At 37.8% G+C, this 18,879-nt stretch overlaps 1 protein-coding gene across 1 annotated transcript; it reads left to right on the forward strand.

The window, feature by feature from the left end:
* The first annotated feature begins 2,017 nt into the window (after positions 1 to 2,017).
* On the forward strand, positions 2,018 to 14,058 carry pfdn6 (prefoldin subunit 6). Its single transcript, XM_062043708.1, has 4 exons — positions 2,018 to 2,211; positions 2,411 to 2,481; positions 2,556 to 2,680; positions 13,791 to 14,058. The coding sequence occupies exons 1-4, from the start codon at positions 2,148 to 2,150 to the stop codon at positions 13,909 to 13,911; spliced, it is 381 nt and encodes a 126-aa protein (XP_061899692.1). The 5' UTR covers positions 2,018 to 2,147; the 3' UTR covers positions 13,912 to 14,058.
* The last annotated feature ends 4,821 nt before the right edge of the window (positions 14,059 to 18,879 follow it).

Consider the following 18,879-nt stretch of genomic DNA (forward strand, 5'->3'; position numbering starts at 1 on the left):
AATCAGTTAAAACTTAAATCTCGTCGTATTTTACTCTGTTACCATTGGGGGCGCCACAAATACGCATACAAAATAAAATTTATAGGAGAGTTGCATATGACGTCACATCCGTTTTTCTTCTACGAGGCTTAATTCACACGATGGCCAAGTAGCTTGAGTGTAGTATTAAAACAAGTGAGAGTGAGTGTAGATTTTGAGCATAAAATGTATATAAAAATATACTATAATATATCAGTATATATTATATACTGTATATATAATATGTAAATATTACATATATGTTATATTTTATATTGCATACATTTGTAGTCTACTTTATACCTGCATTATCCTTTCCATCCTTTGTAACTGAGCTACTGTGTGGAACAATTTCCCTTGTGGATCAATAAAGTTTGTGTAAAGTCTAAGTCTAAAATGCCGTATTGCTGATCTGTACTTGGGCGTTCCAGTCGCTCAAATAGAGAGATACGAAAGAGCTTTCATAGAGTCCCGAAAGAAGTGGTTCATTAAGGTAATAAAGTCGGGGGGGAAAAGAAAGTGTGTCGAAGGAAATGGCTCTTAAAAATATCACTTTCATCATCTTGTGGAATACAATCAGACCATGCTTGTGTCTGCAGCAATCACTTTGTAAAATGTTTGAACATTCGATTTGTTGGAGAAACTTTCTGTGATGCAATCAAGTTTATTCTCTACTACATTGTTAGTGTTTGATAGCAGAACTGAACGTAAGAAAAGGAAAAGGGATGACATTAGTTTGTGTTCTTTTGTGGTTGCTATGCCTACAAAGACCTTGTTGTACAAATAAACCAACGTCATGTTAAGTTCTGGTAATAAATATTGTGATTGTTGGTCCAATCCACTCTATTTTCGTTGTCGATTTTCATAACAAACAAAACATTTTGTTGTTGTTGATGTGCAGGAAAGCAATGTGCTTTATTAGACACAGATGACCACATTATAACGTATTTGGTGATATTCTCTAGCATCAATAAAATATCCTTAATAGTATTAATAAACTAGATGAATAAATATCTCGTAGGCTCAACAGCATATACTAAATCTTGATATGGCGAGCATTGCTGAACAACAGGGACATCTATAGCTAAATAATGAGACAAAATATGAACTTCACACCATAAAAATAACTGCAGATATGAATTGTAGATGACACTAATATTTAAAGCAGGAATTCAACTTCAAACATCTTTTTTCTCATTCGTGTCACGAACACAGAACACGGCACTCGTTATGGCAATCAAATACATTACTTAACGATGCATGAATAAGTCCAACTTTGTCTTATAGGGATTAATGCTTAATTTGTGGCCCTCTCAGATGTAAAGACATGATGTGTCTCCAATCTTTTCTTCTCTAAATTCAGTGAGGGTCAAATGAACTGAAGTCGTGGCAAGCACTAACTTCTTGGTGATGATCATTGATTGAAATCCTTAAATTGTCATTTTAAATATTTTTTCATGATCGCTTGTATATATCGCCTCTAAACATTTCAAAATACGCCCAAATCTGCATGGATTCAGGTAAATAAACAATAGCCTCTAATGGGATCCTAGAGGCCTCGACCAACGCCTGAAACACAGCAGTGCCCGGATGTGCTGCTAGTGCACGTGATTTTGCAACCCACCTATTGTCCATCCATCCATTTTCTACCGCTTGTCCCTTTTGGGGTCACGGTGAGGTGGCGACTTGTCCAGGGTGTACCTCGTCTTCCGCCCGAATGCAACTTAGGTAGGCTCCAGCACCCCCGCGACCCCCACCTATTGTATTGTCTTTTATTTTGATGGTCCAAACTGGACAGCAACATCACACCCGACCACCTTTTCCGAGTCGGTGCATCGGTCTTTATTATTCACATTTAGCCTAGTACTTTTTAGTATTTTCATAAAATGTATTATCATACATACTATTTTGTTCATATAATTAAACAGAACCATGGCATAAACCATTAATAAGAAACTATACTGAATCGTACGGCTCTTATTGTGAAGAGCCAAAATAACATCGGCATCACGCCCACCACCTTTTCCGGTTACTCGTTTCTGCCAAAGCCTTCATGGTCCACATTTAGCCCACTACATCTGTGGCTTTTTTTCAAACGTGATATTGTGTTTATATAAATTAATCCAAACATGGCAGAGGCCATTCAAAAGAAACTGAAAGCCGAGCTAGAAAAATATACTCAGATGCAAAAAGGTAACTCTGCATGCTTCCTAGCTATGCTAGTTTGCTAACGCCTTGTAAGAACAGTCGCTTGCATATGAAAATAGTATAGTGGATGGATTATGAACATTGTAACATTATAGTTGTTTATCCTGAAAAATGTGCTTTTATTGGGCTGGTGTAATACATGTTCCTTAACTGGCTCACTACATGCTGCCTATCCGCTGTTTAGATGTTAGCAAGAGCATGTCAGCCCGACAGAAGCTGGAGACGCAGCTGACAGAAAACAACATCGTCAAAGAGGTAAAATATGTCAGCGATTTACTTACGCATACTTTTTACCTACATAAATACATGCTTACGTTTTCTATTTAAAGGAGCTAGATCTATTAGAAAGTGCAAACACGGTCTACAAACTCATTGGCCCTGTCCTGGTGAAACAAGACTTGGATGAGGCCAAAGCTACTGTGACAAAAAGGCTGGAATACATCAACGGAGAGATGTGAGTACTAATGACATTAATAATGATGATGATGATACGCAGTCTACATGATCATATAACTAGTTATAATGCACACTTTTCACTTTTCCCTATCCTACAGTTCCATTTGTTTAGGCTTATGTATTGATTTAAAATAAAAAAATGTTTTTAAACATCCTCAAACATGTCATTGATACGCAGACTAACAGTGTTGTTAAAGGAAAACCGTTTTTTGCAAACATTGCCTAACATCCACAATATATGTTAAGTTAAAAAGTTAAAGTACCAATGATTGTCACACACACACTAGGTGTGGCGAAATTATTCTCTGCATTTGACCCATCGCCCTTGATCACCCCCTGGGAGGTGAGGGGAGCAGTGGGCAGCAGCGGTGACCGCGTCCGGGAATCATTTTTGGTGATTTAACCCCCAATTCCAACCCTTGATGCTGAGTGCCAAGCAGGGAGGTAATGGGTCCCATTTTTATAGTCTTTGGTATGACTCGGCCGGGGTTTGAACTCACAACTAGTGATGGGTCCGGCAACACTGATGCATCGGCGCATGCGTCGAGCTCATAGAGCAAAACCCTGTGCCGGTGCGCGTACCGCTTTTAGAAAGTCACATGACCAATCATGAGCTGTTTCGGTCACATGACCGATACGCGAACTGTGTCGCACTGACGCCTCATATGTGCCCTGTAAGCGGGCCTTTTCTACAGCCGGAGAAATAATAACTAAGAAGAGAAATCGTCTAAAATTTAATACGTTGGAAAAATTGTTTTTTTTTGAGTAAAAATGTGTAAAAAAAACAAAAAACATCCCAGTCCACAAGCATCCTCTTTCACAACACATTCTCTTAGATTTCCATGTTATGATACATGTTCACATTATTTATTGACTGTATCTAAAAAAGATAAAAATATATTTTTATTTAAATGAAGATATGAAATAATCCTAAATAAAATACAATGACTTGGTTTATATTATTGTATATACTAGGTCATAAAATCAGTGTCAGTTGAGTCGGTCCATAGGTTGCCTGTAGGGATTTTTAATGTCCAGCAGATGTCAGTATTTAGTGACACAGTATCGACACAGTATCAATACAGTTTTGCAATGTGTCGAAACGCTTCATGACGCCTCATGAACCCATCACTACTCACAACCTACCGATCTTAGGGCGGGCACTCTAACCACTTGGCCACTGAGTAGGTGTGAGACAAGAACACACATCTCTCCCTTTTCTGTGCGTTCTAGATAGTAAAAAAAACTGCTCGCACAAGGCGGCTAACCATGCAGGTAATGGGGATTCACCTATTCTGCCAATAAAGCCCTCTAAAAAACCATAAACCTCCAACAATGTTTGCTATACATGCTGTATAGGGCTGGGCGATATGGACGAAAAAGTATATCTCCATATATTTTTTACTATTTATTTACATACTATTTATTTATTTATATATATTTATTTATTTTATATATATATTATTTATATATATTTATTTATTTATATATGCACCTTATTGCTTTTTTTTTTTTATCCTGCACTACCATGAGCTTATGTAACGAAATTTCGTTCTTATCTGTGCTGTAAATTTCAAATTTGAATGACAATAAAAAGGAAGTCTAAGTCTAATTTTTACTTAAACTCGATATTCGATATATTTTCCAGTGAAAGTATACATATAAAGATATTAATTTTTGAGCGAGATTCACTTAAATTGAAGTGAATGACAACTGTACTGTAAACAGTCAGTGGCATTTTTATTAACCCAGTTAGTCAAGATGGGTATTAACAGCACAGAAAATAAACTGTTTAAGTAGCACAGAATTACATAACATAAATAAAATAGAAAAATATGATTTATACGTAAAATAAATAACATAGCTGTGCAAATAATACATTTTTGGCAGCATTTCTCATGCTGGCAGCTCGAGAACAGTTTGAATTTGGGCTTACATGGTAAACAACTCAAATTAATGTTTTATCCAGAGGCATAAATTTGTCCAAATGTGGCCAAGTAAACGCATTTTGGGTTTCCTGGATGTGGTCTACATCGCTAAAAGAAAAATCTAAAGAAGAGAATCCCTCTGCCATCTTATGTGGGCTCTGTACCGAGGATGTCGTTGTGGCTTGTACAGCCCTTTGAGACACTTGTGATTTAGGGCTATATAAATAAACATTGATTGATTGATTGATTGATCTTCTACCATGAATTGATTAACGTGGACCCTGACTTAAACAAGTTGAAAAACTTATTCGGGTGTTACCATTTATTGGTCAATTGTACGGAATATGTACTGTACTGTCCAATCTACTAATAAAAGTTTCAATCAATCAATCAAATCTTCCACTAGTTTTTTAATATATAAATCGCTCTTCTCTCCTACGACTGTCTTCGTCGTCATTTGGGATGTCGGTTATGATTGCCCTTCCTGGTTCGATGACCGCCCTATCTTGCCTCTGATTGGCCTAATCTCAACCAATCGTGACTCATCATAGTAAATAACCAACCAATCATGGATGTTCTTATAGGTGCAAGCACGTCTTGGAAGGAGGAATGGGAGGGGTTTAGTAGCCCATGAGAGGGAGTGAGGGGCGGGGGAGAACAAGGAACACAACAAATACGCAGCGTTTGGTAATTTTAACATGAAATAAATTATATCGATATTACGATATTTTCTTAATTAATTTCTTGTTTAAAATATATCGATATATCCTAAAAACTTGATATATCGCTCAGCCCTAATGCTGTAACTATGGAGTGAGTAGCAGGCACATTCATAATAACATAAAAATTTAAGCAGAGGTTCTTAGCTTCTTTGACCTCAGGGCCCAACTTTTCCACTACACTGACTACATTTGATTGTAATTGTATTCAATAACTAAATGTAACCCACTTACAGTTACAGTTTACAGCTTTGTCAAATGATATGAAACCATGCGTTAATTACAAAGATTATTTATTTAGCACATGAACTTTAGGCTTAGTTCAGGCTGATTAGAAAAACTGAGTACTAAACAAATGTGCTGCATAAGAAGGAATTCATAATTAACCGACGAAAAATAAATTTACGTACAATTATGTTGTGCTAAAACAAAAAGTAACTTAATAAGGAATGTGTTTCTTAACTAAACTGTCAATAAAATTAAATTGCAAATGAAAGTGCAGGTTCACCCCTTTTGTCATATTTATTGGGCTTAAGAAACTTTTCTATGAATTTAGCTCCAGACTTCTTCTGTTTGTTGGAGATTGTCATTCCTGCCACAAGTGGTGGAAATGTGTATTACAACTGAGTACCTATGCAGCCCATACGGACCACAGTTGCGAAACTGATATTTTTTGGCGGCCAAACAATGTATTTTAGTAATTTTAAGCATTACCGCAACTTCTTTCCTGGGTGCATTGATTTCACAAAACGCATAGCTCAGGCTGCAACGATTAGTCAACATTGTCGATAAATGTTGACAATAAAATCTGTCGCCGACAATTATACTTGTCGACAATAGTCGAGATGTAATCACTCGTGTTTTTCCGGGCGGTAGTGGTTCACTCGCAAAAAGTGAGCGATAGCTAGCTAGATAACACGTCAAGTTTTAGGATATTTCTTCTTATTCTGGTTAAAAGCTTGAATACCTTGCTCATTTTTTAAAGTGGACTTTGTTTTTATGGCAGTACATCTGTGTTACGTGAGCATTTAAAGCGGAGAAATTATATCAGACATTTGGATTGAGGACGCGGTCTCAACCTCGGTAAGAGTGTTAGCTTCTACCTTGCTAGCGAGCTAACAAGAGTGAGACTACGTTTGTTTAATTTATGAATATATTCGTCATCTTTGTTGTTTGTAAGCACATGCCTAAAATAACTGAAGCTGCATTTAGAAGTGGATGGAAAAATTAAAGCCATTAAATATGTGTATGTTTTATTATTTGATTAGTCAACAAATTGTTAAGATAATTGTTGACTAATCGACTTACAAAATGTTCGTGAGTTGCAGCCCTACGCATAGCATGGAATGCTAGTTCCACAACCACAACAACCGTTATTCATTGCACACTTTTTGAAAGCTAACCACGGCTACTTTGGGACAAATGATGATCCAGAACCTTATCTTTTTGAGCCTGAATATACTAAGGATTAGCTACAAGTTTTAGAAGCTGGGTACTAAGCAGATCCAGTTGTAGCGTAACACTAAACCAGTGGTTCTTAACCTTGTTGGAGGTACCGAACCCTACCAGTTTCATATGCGCATTCACCGAACCCTTCTTTAGTGAAAAATAAAATGTTGTTTTTTTTCCAAATTCAAGACAAAGTTATATGTTTTTGGTAACACTTTAGTATGGGGTACATATTTTAAGTAAAAAAGACTTAATTTAGAGTTTTTTGGACACTAGGGGAACACATTCTAAGTAACAAAGACTTAATTTAGAGTTATTTGGTTAGGGTTAGGGCCAGGGTTAGAGGGTTAGGGTTATAATAAGGCCATGCCGAATAAGGAATTAATAAGTACTTAATAATGGCTAGTTAAGAGCCAATATGTTACTAATTTGCATGTTAATAAGCAACTAATAAATGGTGAATATGTTCCCCATACTAAAGTGTTACCATGTTTTTTTTACTGGTGCACAAAATGAACCGTGCATGAACATCACCTTGTTCAAACAACAAAACCAACACAGTGCATGAACTCACAACAAATTACACACCTGCAAATCAGTGTGACTTCTGCTGTTGCCGTATCCGTAATACGCCGATAGGGAGAAGTTTTTATTTACACGATGAGTCGGGTGTGTCTTGACCTCCACCGAACCCCTGAGGCCGACCCACCGAACCCCTAGGGTTCGATCGAACCCAGGTTAAGAACCACTGCACTAAACCATCATGTAACAGTAGTGTTAAACAACAAATACAAAATAAGAACATAAGAACACATTGATTTGAAATGTCCGCTCTCACTGGGATGCAGACTGATGTGATGGTTGTGTTTTTTAGCACAAAACTTGTGCTCCCTTTTAGATATTACATTCAGCATAATCCTCACTCCTCAGGTAAAAAATACTTTGAGGAAAGGGTATCTTTCCACATCATCGTAACAATGTTGTCAGTCGGTCTGGATATTAGGACCAGCCTAATATTCCACACGCTACCAAGCGTGTGGAATTTCTAAAGGCTGGAATATACTCTTGCGTCGCGTAGCTTGCGCCCCCCCCCCCCGGCGGCATCTTGTCTGATTCATAGACTTTATCATGGGGGTAGCGCCAAACTTGTAATTCTTGTCCAAAACACTAGGGGCAGTGTCTCCAGAAGGAGCAACTGTAGACGAGATAATGTGTATTTTCTTCCTGTGAAGAGTGACTATATACAACCACTGAACAACTTTGTCTACACTAGAACTAATCATTCACAATAATCAGGTTACTTTAATGGATGTTTTATAAACCTTTGTGAAGATTAACTTTGCAACTTCTGAACGAGTCGCGGCCGTTCGGGGCATGGGACAAGAGAGATCCAACATGTAATTGTAAATAAACAAAACTGTTGAATAACAATTTAAGTTAACGGCATGCTGGTGTTTATCTCAATGGTCATGTTTAGAGTTCACAAATGTTTGTAAATATACTGTGCCTAAAAGATTATTGACGTAGATTGAGATGTGTGTGAGAGAAAAAGACGTGTGTGCATGAGAAAGAATATGTGCTTTTCCAAACTCAAAGGTGATTCAGCAGCAGCAGAAATTTGAATCGCTAGTATACCTCCTAGTTCTCAATAGTACTGTGAACAAGGCACTGTGTTACTAAGCCTGAAAAATAGGTCCTTGGTGTTAGCTCCCACAGTAACAATGTCGCTATAGACTGTTTTTGATCGCGTGACGTCACAGCGACAACCATACTGGATGGGTGTGGGTTTAGCAAAGCTAAATTATTTGTCTAAAATGAGTAAATGCAGGTTTAATTTGTTGCTCCAGCGCAAACAATTTAATGCATTGTTGAAAGTGGTGGAAACCTATCCAAAGCACACTGCACTTTCTGCAAGAAACTTGGAACCTTTGGCATGAAGGTATTCTACAACTATGAATGGGAAAGTAGGCTAATATTTAGTTTATTGTGATCTTATAAAAGTGTTAAGATGTCAATTTGACTTATTGAAGTCTGCAGAGACCCTGTTTATATTCATGTACCCCCATGACATTTTTTGGGGGGACCTAGGCCTTTTAATATTGATAAATATAAACCTATATCAGTGTTTCCCATAAACTGCCAAGATACCTGTGGCGGTGGGGGCGTGGCTATGGGCGTGGTCACCATGACATCATCGAGTAATTTGCATAATTTACTACAATGATATGATTTTCTCTAAAAAGGCTCAAAAAATGTATACTTACTAATTAATAACAGTTTTGTTTTAAACGTCCATCCATCCATCCATCCATCCATCCATCCATCCATTTTACAATATAATTACAACACTTTATGTACATATTTATATACAGATTTGAACAATAAGTTATTCACTGAAATATATTTATTAATTGTGGTTCTTACTAAAAATATATCTTATAAAATATTAAAGCTAAAATGTCTCTTACAGCTCTGCCCCTTTAATTAGTGCATACTAAATAATTAAACTTTAGCCTACTACTACAACCATATTATTTACCAGCAACATAAAGTGAAACAGAGGCAGAGGTGTCCTGCCACAGTCAGTAACAAATAAACAGAAAACCGTAGTGGTCAAATACAAATAAGGCAACAAGAGTATCCTACACTTCTCTTTTGTAAAGTAAATCTGAACAGCCTATATGGGCATCTACATCAACTATATGATTTGCCTGAGAAGCTGGACAGCACAAAAAATAAAATAAAAAAAATCTATTTGTGGCGGACGTAATTCTTTCGTGGAGGGCCGCCACAAATAAATGAATGTGTGGGAAACACTGTATATATAAATCTATTGTCTTGATTTTGTAAACCAGGGGTGTACTAAGTGGGAACCAGAAAGGTTTCTAAGGGTCATTAAAATTATTTTATGAAAATTAAGGCCTTCAATTACATTAAAAATAATTCATTTCAATGTCCAGAGTCATTAGAAAATGTCATACAATTGCAACTGGCAACAAAACACACCACCCAACCCAGTTTTTCAATTTGGGGAAATGTATTGAAGTCCAGTTTTTGCTAACAGAGTTTGAGAGTCCATTTTATTTTGATGTTTTTTTACCTATTTAGGATAATTAAAGAGGGACAAGCAGTAGAAAATGGATGGATGGAAGTTATTCACCTTCCAATTAGAATGGTACATAATACTACAGCAAAGAAAAACATGTTTATTGCAATTAAAAAGGTTACTTGCATTGTTATTATATATTATGATTGCATTAGTGCTTATTTCGGCCACAGTTAAAGGCCTACTGAAACCCACTACTACCGACCACGCAGTCTGATAGTTTATATATCAATGATGAAATCTTAACATTATAACACATGCCAATACGGCCGGGTTAACTTATAAAGTGACATTTTAAATTTGCCGCTAAACTTCCGGTTCGAAACGCCTCTGAGGATGACGTATGCGTGTGACGTAGCCCGACGAACACGGGTATGCCTTCCACATTGAAGCCGATATGAAAAAGCTCTGTTTTCATTTCATAATTCCACAGTATTCTGGACATCTGTGTTCGTGAATCTGTTTCAATCATGTTCATTGCATTATGGAGAAGGAAGCCAAGCAAGCAAAGAAGAAAGTTGTCGGTGCGAAATGGACGTATTTTTCGAACGTAGTCAGCCACAACAGTACACAGCCGGCGCTTCTTTGTTTACATTCCCGAAAGATGCAGTCAAGATGGAAGAACTCGGATAACAGAGACTCTAACCAGGAGGACTTTTGATTTGGATACACAGACGCCTGTAGGGAACTGGGACAACACAGACTCTTACCAGGATTACTTTGATTTGGATGACAAAGACGCAGACGTGCTACTGTGAGTATGCAGCTTTGGCTTTTTTTTGCGTATGTACGTAACTTTTTTAAAATATATAAGCTTTATGAACCTTGGGTTAGGTGAACGGTCTTTTGGGCTGAGTGATTGTGTGTGTTGATCATGTGTTTGAATTGTATTGGCGTGTTCTATGGAGCTAGGAGCTAGCAGAGGAGCTAGGAGCTAGCATAACAAACACGCAGGTGTTATTATGCAGGATTAATTTGTGGCATATTAAATATAAGCCTGGTTGTGTTGTGGCTAATAGAGTATATATATGTCTTGTGTTTATTTACTGTTGTAGTCATTCCCAGCTGAATATCAGGTACCGTGAGTATGCAGCCTTGGCTGCTAAACATTCGATAACTTGACCGTATGTGCGCGTCACGTACGTAACTTTTTAAAAATATATAAGCTTTATGAACCTTGGGTTAGGTAAACGGTCTTTTGGGCTGAGTGATTGTGTGTGTTGATCAGGTGTTTGTATTGTATTGGCGTGTTCTATGGAGCTAGGAGCTAGCAGAGGAGCTAGGAGCTAGCATAACAAACACGCAGGTGTTTTTATGCAGGATTAATTTGTGGCATATTAAATATAAGCCTGGTTGTGTTGTGGCTAATAGAGTATATATATGTCTTGTGTTTATTTACTGTTGTAGTCATTCCCAGCTGAATATCAGGTCACCCCCGGCTCTCACAGCATCTTCCCTATCTGAATAGCTTCAACTCCCCACTAGTCCTTCACTTGCACTTTACTCATCCACAAATCTTTCATCCTCGCTCAAATTAATGGGGAAATTGTCGCTTTCTCGGTCCGAATCTCTCTCACTTCATGCGGCCATCATTGTAAACAATAGGGAACTTTGCGTATATGTTCAACTGACTACGTCACGCTACTTCCGGTAGGGGCAAGCCTTTTTTTTATCAGATACCAAAAGTTGCAATCTTTATCGTCGTTGTTCTATACTAAATCCTTTCAGCAAAAATATGGCAATATCGCGAAATGATCAAGTATGACACATAGAATAGATCTGCTATCCCCGTTTAAATAAAAAAAATTCATTTCAGTAGGCCTTTAATGTAAACTGTTCAACATTATTGTTGTCAAATGCTTACAATTTTGCCTATACCAACAATTGTATGTTTTTGAGTGTAACGATCTGCAGTATGACATGGGCATTAAAAATGTTTTAAGTTGCATTAAAAAAGTAATTAAAAGTATTCAATTAGATTTGCTGATACCTGCAGAAACCCTGTATATATTACACTACTTTGCTTTGTCAACTATAACACAACCCTAGGATGTTGTGTTCAAATAGCTTAGCATAAATTGACCTGCATTAGATAGCTTTTACCATCTTTAATGTGCAAAATGCATCAAAGTGGCCCCGGTTCCCCTGCGCTTAAAGTACCAGTAGAGTGGAGAAACAAGTTGACTTCATATGCTTAATTGTGTTTGATTGTATCCATTAAACCATATCCAATTGTATTTACAATCTGCAAAGTATGTGAAAATACCGTCTAAACATCACAAAATGCCACAAATTCAGTCAGATATTTTGAATATTCCGCTCCGAATGTCTTCGGTAATTTCCGTAGATTGACATCACCGTAGTAACACGTCTGCACTCTGACCATAGTATCAGATCAATCATACTGGAAATACGCAAAATTAGAGAGAGGTTTGCTGTCACTATCATACACAATCCCTATATAAGACATGAACACATATGTTTTTTCTTTTTTTTTAATGCATTTTAAGTCGTAAATAAATAAATACATAAATAGTCTGTGAACGGGGGTTCTCTATCCCGCCCAGGAAACCGTCTAAATAACCATCCAAAACCCGCCAACAAAACTCTATATACATATTCCATCCATCCATTTTCTACCGCTTGTCCCTTTTTGGGGTCGCGTGGGGGGGGGGTGCTGGAGCCTATCTCAGCTGCATTCGGGCGGAAGGCAGGGTACATATTGTGACCTGAATATTAACTAAATATTAGCAATATTGTTATTATAAGCTCCAACACAGACAAACTATTTTTAGCGACGAAATGATAACACACAGCTAAGTAGCCTTCTGCTGCTTTACTGCGAGCCGGTTCTGCTGCTTTACTGCGAGCCGGTCGTGGTGTCCTCCCACACCATCGCGTCTTGGTTCGTCAAAGTAATTCTGGATTATGAATCATGCCTCTCATCTGCATATTAGGAGGATTTAGCCATACATCTAGAAGTTGTTCATCTGTGATATTCTATTCATACCCGGAGATGGAGACAAACACACAAACAAGACAGTGTCTGCAGGGAGACTTTTACTTGTTAACCCTTCGTGTGCATCATAATTAATTCTTCATATAAACGGGAAGATATGGACATCCTATCAGTCGTCATCAAAGTAAGAGCAGACATTGTACAGTAAGCTATCGTTTTATTATGTTTGTATTTCTTGTTGAGCATTTAGCTATACTGCTAGATGATGCTTAGTGTTTCACTAAAGCTTGTAGCTCATCTTCCTTATATTCAGGATCAACAATATATGTTTCTGGATCATAATTTTTCCCAAAGTAATCGTTGTTGGCTCTCACAAAGTCTGCATGATTTGCATTGTTGTTGATGATGAAGGGATCTGTGGTTCCTACCTCTCTACGTTACGCAATGATGTGTCTGGCTAGCTCATTATCTCTCAAATGGCTCTGGAATTTCCATGAGATTGATACTATTTTGATCATATCTATTTACTTCGCAAACTTTGTAAGACTTTCGGTGTCATAAATTGGATATATATGATAATAGCTTCCACAGAGGCAACTTTTTTTCCCACTCTACTGGTACTTCAACAGTAATGACCATTTGAAATTGGCTTTTTACCAGCAGAGGGCACTGTTGGATTCAAACTTTAAAACATGGGTTGTTTTGGAGTTTACACTCAAGATTACCATCATACAGATCAACATTTGACTATTTCAGAAAATTATTTTCCTATTTAGGGAAAAAACTGTGTGAGTTAAATCATGACAATGTTGTGATTTCTCCAAGTTCAGATTAGTGTGTAACATTCTTCATTTTGATGTCTTTAAACTTGATGGAGCTTATACGACAATATACTTTGAAATGATTTTTGACGTTCTTGTCTTTTTTCTCCTCCTTCACTATTCCAGTCAGCGGTATGAGACGCTTCTGAAAGACATGGAGAAGAAATCCGACCAGCACCGAGAGCTTTTGTCTAGTTTACAGCAAGAGTTTCAGAAAGCACAAGGCCTTGCTGTAGGAAAAGTCTGACCAAGTGAAGAAGTGCACAAACACACACACACAGACACACACACCACATAGCTCAGTTTCGGGAGTCAATTTCAATGAAATCTGCTTGTATCTTTCACTTGCTGGGGCGACTCTTCTGCGCTAACGAATAAACATGTTTTTTCATGACACTGTTTTCCTGTCAACATGAATGTTAACACAAAAGGTTTAACCAAAGTGGGTACAAACTGATGGAACTACTGTGGTTGTACAAGACATTTGCATGATATTTGTAGGGAGGAACATTAGTCATTAGATTCAGAATCTGTCAAAAGTTGAATCACATGAGGAACTTGGTGTCCAAACTGTTGTTTGTATCAGTAGTAGACAATGCCTTTTAATCTCCTGCTTAATGGAGTTACTGCGGTGTACACTAGAGCTGTGCGCGTCATGAACAAGTCCTTCAAAACTTGCAAGTATTTTAAGTGAATTGGGACTAGTGGGTTTTCTTCTCCATTACACAGTTCACATGTTAAATTTACTCTGCTAAGACTAGCTAAATAAATACAAGAAACACCAATTTAAATTTGACTGTGCAGCTGTTGCTCAAACTGTGTTTAAATGTATTAGCACTGGGGGGGAAACTGGTCCATATTTGTCAACATTTCCATTCGAAAGTAAGGTAAATTTCCTGATTTTTTTTTGTGTAAGGCTGTTTTTTTATTCCATAATTATTTTAATATAAGTTTATTTTGCAAGGAAAGTAGTTACGTGTTAAGAATGATAGTTATCATAATGTATTAAAAGGCATACATTCAAACAAAGTGTGTAACAATATACTATTTAAGTTTTAAAATGGTACCAGTTAACATTGTCAAAGAGAGCATGTAACGCAACGGAGGATGTGCTGATGTAAAGACGCTGGTGTAAAAGTTATTTTACTGGCATGCTTTTAGGGCTACACTTTGTGTGCTGCGGAGCAGACATAGTCATAAAGTGCGGCTTTATTCTATACAACGAACAAGGCGATTTCACGCCAAATTTCTTCCCCCTACAAACCCCCCCCCCCCCCCCCCCCATTTACTTCCGTGGTCATGTTTCCTCTTACGTCATTGAAAGCGACCGATAGCACTTCGGCTTTGACTGCCCGTCGCTGGAAGGATACTTCGTCTTTGACAGCTGCTGGAATCTGAAGAAATCGATTATTGTTTTTTTTTTGTACAGGCACGAAACAGGACAGTCGCGTGCCGGTTAAGGACCCCCGGCAACTTTGTGATTGTATTGGACGCAGCCCCAGAAGTAAATGGGGGGTGGGGGGGAAGAAATTTGGCGTGACATCGCAAAGCATTAAACAGACCGTAATAAAGGCCGTTTGCATCCTGTACAAACCATCCATCCATCCCAACCATTTTCTACCGCTTATTCCCTTCGGGGTCGCGGGGGGCGCTGGAGCCTATCTCAGCTACAATCGGGCGGAAGGCGGGGTAAGCCCTGGACAAGTCGCCACTTCATCACAGGGCCAACACAGACAGACAGACAACATTCACACACTAGGGCCAATTTAGTGTTGCCAATCAAACATTTAGTTAAATCACCTTTTGAATGAATTCCCACATTTAGTTTTAACTTGGTAGTCTTTGCACTCTCATGGTTCCTTTGAAATTAGGTCCGACCAACTGTAGAGAGGCACAAATAGACGAATGTATAATATATTTTGTAGACACAGCTGATAAAACAGAGTACACACAGAGTACATTTTATTGTCATGACACCTCCTTAACAAGGTCTTACTTCCAAAGGTGTCAGCTTGTGACACTCCAGCTGTTGCTGCACACGAGCCTGCATGTGTCTGACATGTGGACAATAATACCACACTGTTCATGTCCCACACATACAACCTTTAGATAGTGCCGATAGTTCGTATTTAAGCATGTTTCAGGCTAATTGAATGAGTGAGCTTGTCATTACTTTATCAATCAATCAATCAATCAATGTTTATTTATATAGCCCAAAGTCACAAGTGTCTCAAAGGGCTGCACAAGCCACGACGACATCCTCGGTTCAGAGCCCACAAAAGGGCAAAGAAAAACTCACAACCCAGTGGGATGTTAATGTGAATGACTATGAGAAACCTTGGAGAGGACCGTAGATGTGGGTGACCCCCCCCCCACCCCCCCCCCCCACCCCCCCGGATGCAATGGACGTCGAGTGGGTCTAGCATAATATTGTGAAAGTCCAGTCCATAGTGGATCCAAGATAATAGTGAGAGTCCAGTCCATAGTGGATCTAACATAATAGTGAGAGTCCAGCCCATAGTGGATCTAACATAATAGTGAGAGTCCAGTCCATAGTGGGGCCAGCAGGAGACCATGCCGAGCGGAGACGGGTCAGCAGCGCAGATTATCACAATTATAACCAGTAGGAGTGGGTAAGTAAATCAATCAATCAATCAATCAATGTTTATTTATATAGCCCTAAATCACAAGTGTCTCAAAGGGCTGTACAAGCCACAACGACATCCTCGGTACAGAGCCCACATACGGGCAAGGAAAAACTCACCCCAGTGGGACGTCGGTGAATGACTATGAGAAACCTTGGAGAGGACCGCATATGTGGGTAACCCCCCCCCCCTCTAGGGGAGACCGAAAGCAACGGATGTCGAGTGGGTCTGACATAACATTGTGAAAGTCCAGTCCACAGTGGATCCAACACATCAGCGGGAGTCCAGTCCACAGCGGGGCCAACAGGAAACCATCCCGAGCGGAGACGGGTCAGCAGCGCAGAGATGTCCCCAACCGATGCACAGGCTAGTGGTCCACCCGGGGTCCCGGCTCTGGACAGCCAGCACTTCATCCATGGCCACCGGACCTATGCAACTCAACCTCCATGTTTATGATATCCATCCATCCATTTTCTACTGCTTGTCCCTCCACTACCTGTAATCTGACTGGAGGTCAAGCGCTGTGTGCCTCCGGTACACCAGGGGGCGCTTGTGGTCATTTCATATGGTTTGTGTGGGATTGTTAGTTGAGCAAATAAACGCTAATCGCTTTGATTTTACTGACCTCACGTCCGACTCACCCCCCCCCCCCCCCATTAATTATTTGTATTATTAATAAAATAATTATTTTATTATTTTTATTGTCTCTGAGGAGAAATTTGTCTTGGACATCAAGACACAGCGTTTTACATACATACATACATTAATACATACACACGCACATACATACATACAGTTCATCCGACAATACAGTGACGACAGTGAACAGTGCCCAGGTATATCAGTTGGTTATGCTAGGTTCACACCAACGGCGCTTTGACGGCGCTTTAAAGCGGCATGCAAAGCGGCATGCAAAGCGGCGTTAAAGCGTAACAAAGCCTGATTAAAGCGTGAGGGTCGTAATGGATCGTAGGAAAGCTTGTAGTGAAGCGGGACATGCGGCAAGTTCGCCAACATTTTTTAAAGGGTTCAAAAAAATTCGGCGCTCTGTCAAGGATGGAATAAAGCGCCGAGAGCGTATCAAAGTGTGACAAAGCCTGACAAAGCTCAGCAAAGCTTGACTCAAAGCGTAGGAAAGCTTAACAGATCTTGGTTCAAAGCGCAGACCCCAGTCTACAACTACAAATAGGAAGTGACTGTGATACTAGTGACATTGAAACTTTATGTAAAACCAACACAGGATTACAAATCCATTCTCTTTTGCATCATTGCCTTTTTTTATACGATGATCATTGTTTCTGTACTTCTGTTAGAGTTTGCTGTTTGATGTTACAGTTTGACATTACTGTCTATAATTTTTCTGTATGAAAATGTAAACAAAAATGGTTCTTAACTTTCTACTTTGTGGACAATGTTGATCCACTCTCTTGTATCATCTCATACAACATAATGTACCCTTTGTCATATGAACCCCACATTATGTAACCTGATTGGTGAACAGTGATACTATTTGTGCTTTTTTGTTTGGTCAAGTTTGTTGCTTGCTGTACATGTTGATAACATCTTCCTTAATAATAAAGAGAATATGTTACGTTTAAAAGAAATGCCTTTTATTATTGTCAACTAGCATAAGAAATGAAAGATAGATATTTATTAAGATGACAAAGAAATAAAAGAAATGAAGATATAAAACACAATAAATAATAAACATAATATAACGAAAAAAAAGAGGAATTGAAAAAATAAAATAATATAAAAAATAAAAGAAATGCCTTTTATTATTGTCAACTAGCATAAGAAATGAAAGATATATATTTATTAAGATGACCAAGAAATAAAAGAAATGAAGATATAAAACATAATTAATAATAAATAATAAACATAATATAACGGAAAAAAAAGAGAAATTGAAAAAATAAATGAATATAAAAAATAAAAGAAATGCCTTTTATTATTGTCAACTAGCATAAGAAATGAAAGATAGATATTTATTAAGATGACAAAGAAATAAAAGAAATGAAGATGTAAAACATAATAAATAATAAATAATAAACATATTATAACGAAAAAAAAGAGAAATTGAAAAAATAAATGAATATAAAAAATAAAAGAAATGCCTTTTATTATTGTCAACTAGCATGAGAAATGAAGGATAGATATTTATTAAGATGACAAAGAAATAAAAGAAATGAAGATATAAAACATAATAAATAATAAACATAATATAACGGGAAAAAAAGAGAAATTAAAAAAATAAATGGATATAAAAAATGTGGGGAAAACTTAGTATACTGAGTTTTTCACGTTTTTTTTTACTTATTTGTTTATCATATTTCTCTTTTTTATTACAGTATGTGTTTTATCCTGTATATAATAAAACAAAAAGAGAAATCAAATAAATAGATACATCTAAAAAAATGTGGGGAAAACTTAGTATACGGAGTTTTTCAAATGTTTTTCTTATTTTTGTTGTAACAATGCACAACAGAGCTTGATAATCGTGTCAGAGCCTGATTTAAAGCGTCAGGATCAAATCAAAGCGTAATAAAGTTCAATAAAGTGTAATAAAA

Source organism: Entelurus aequoreus, linkage group LG04 (assembly GCF_033978785.1).
Source record: "Entelurus aequoreus isolate RoL-2023_Sb linkage group LG04, RoL_Eaeq_v1.1, whole genome shotgun sequence".
Lineage (NCBI taxonomy): Eukaryota > Metazoa > Chordata > Actinopteri > Syngnathiformes > Syngnathidae > Entelurus > Entelurus aequoreus.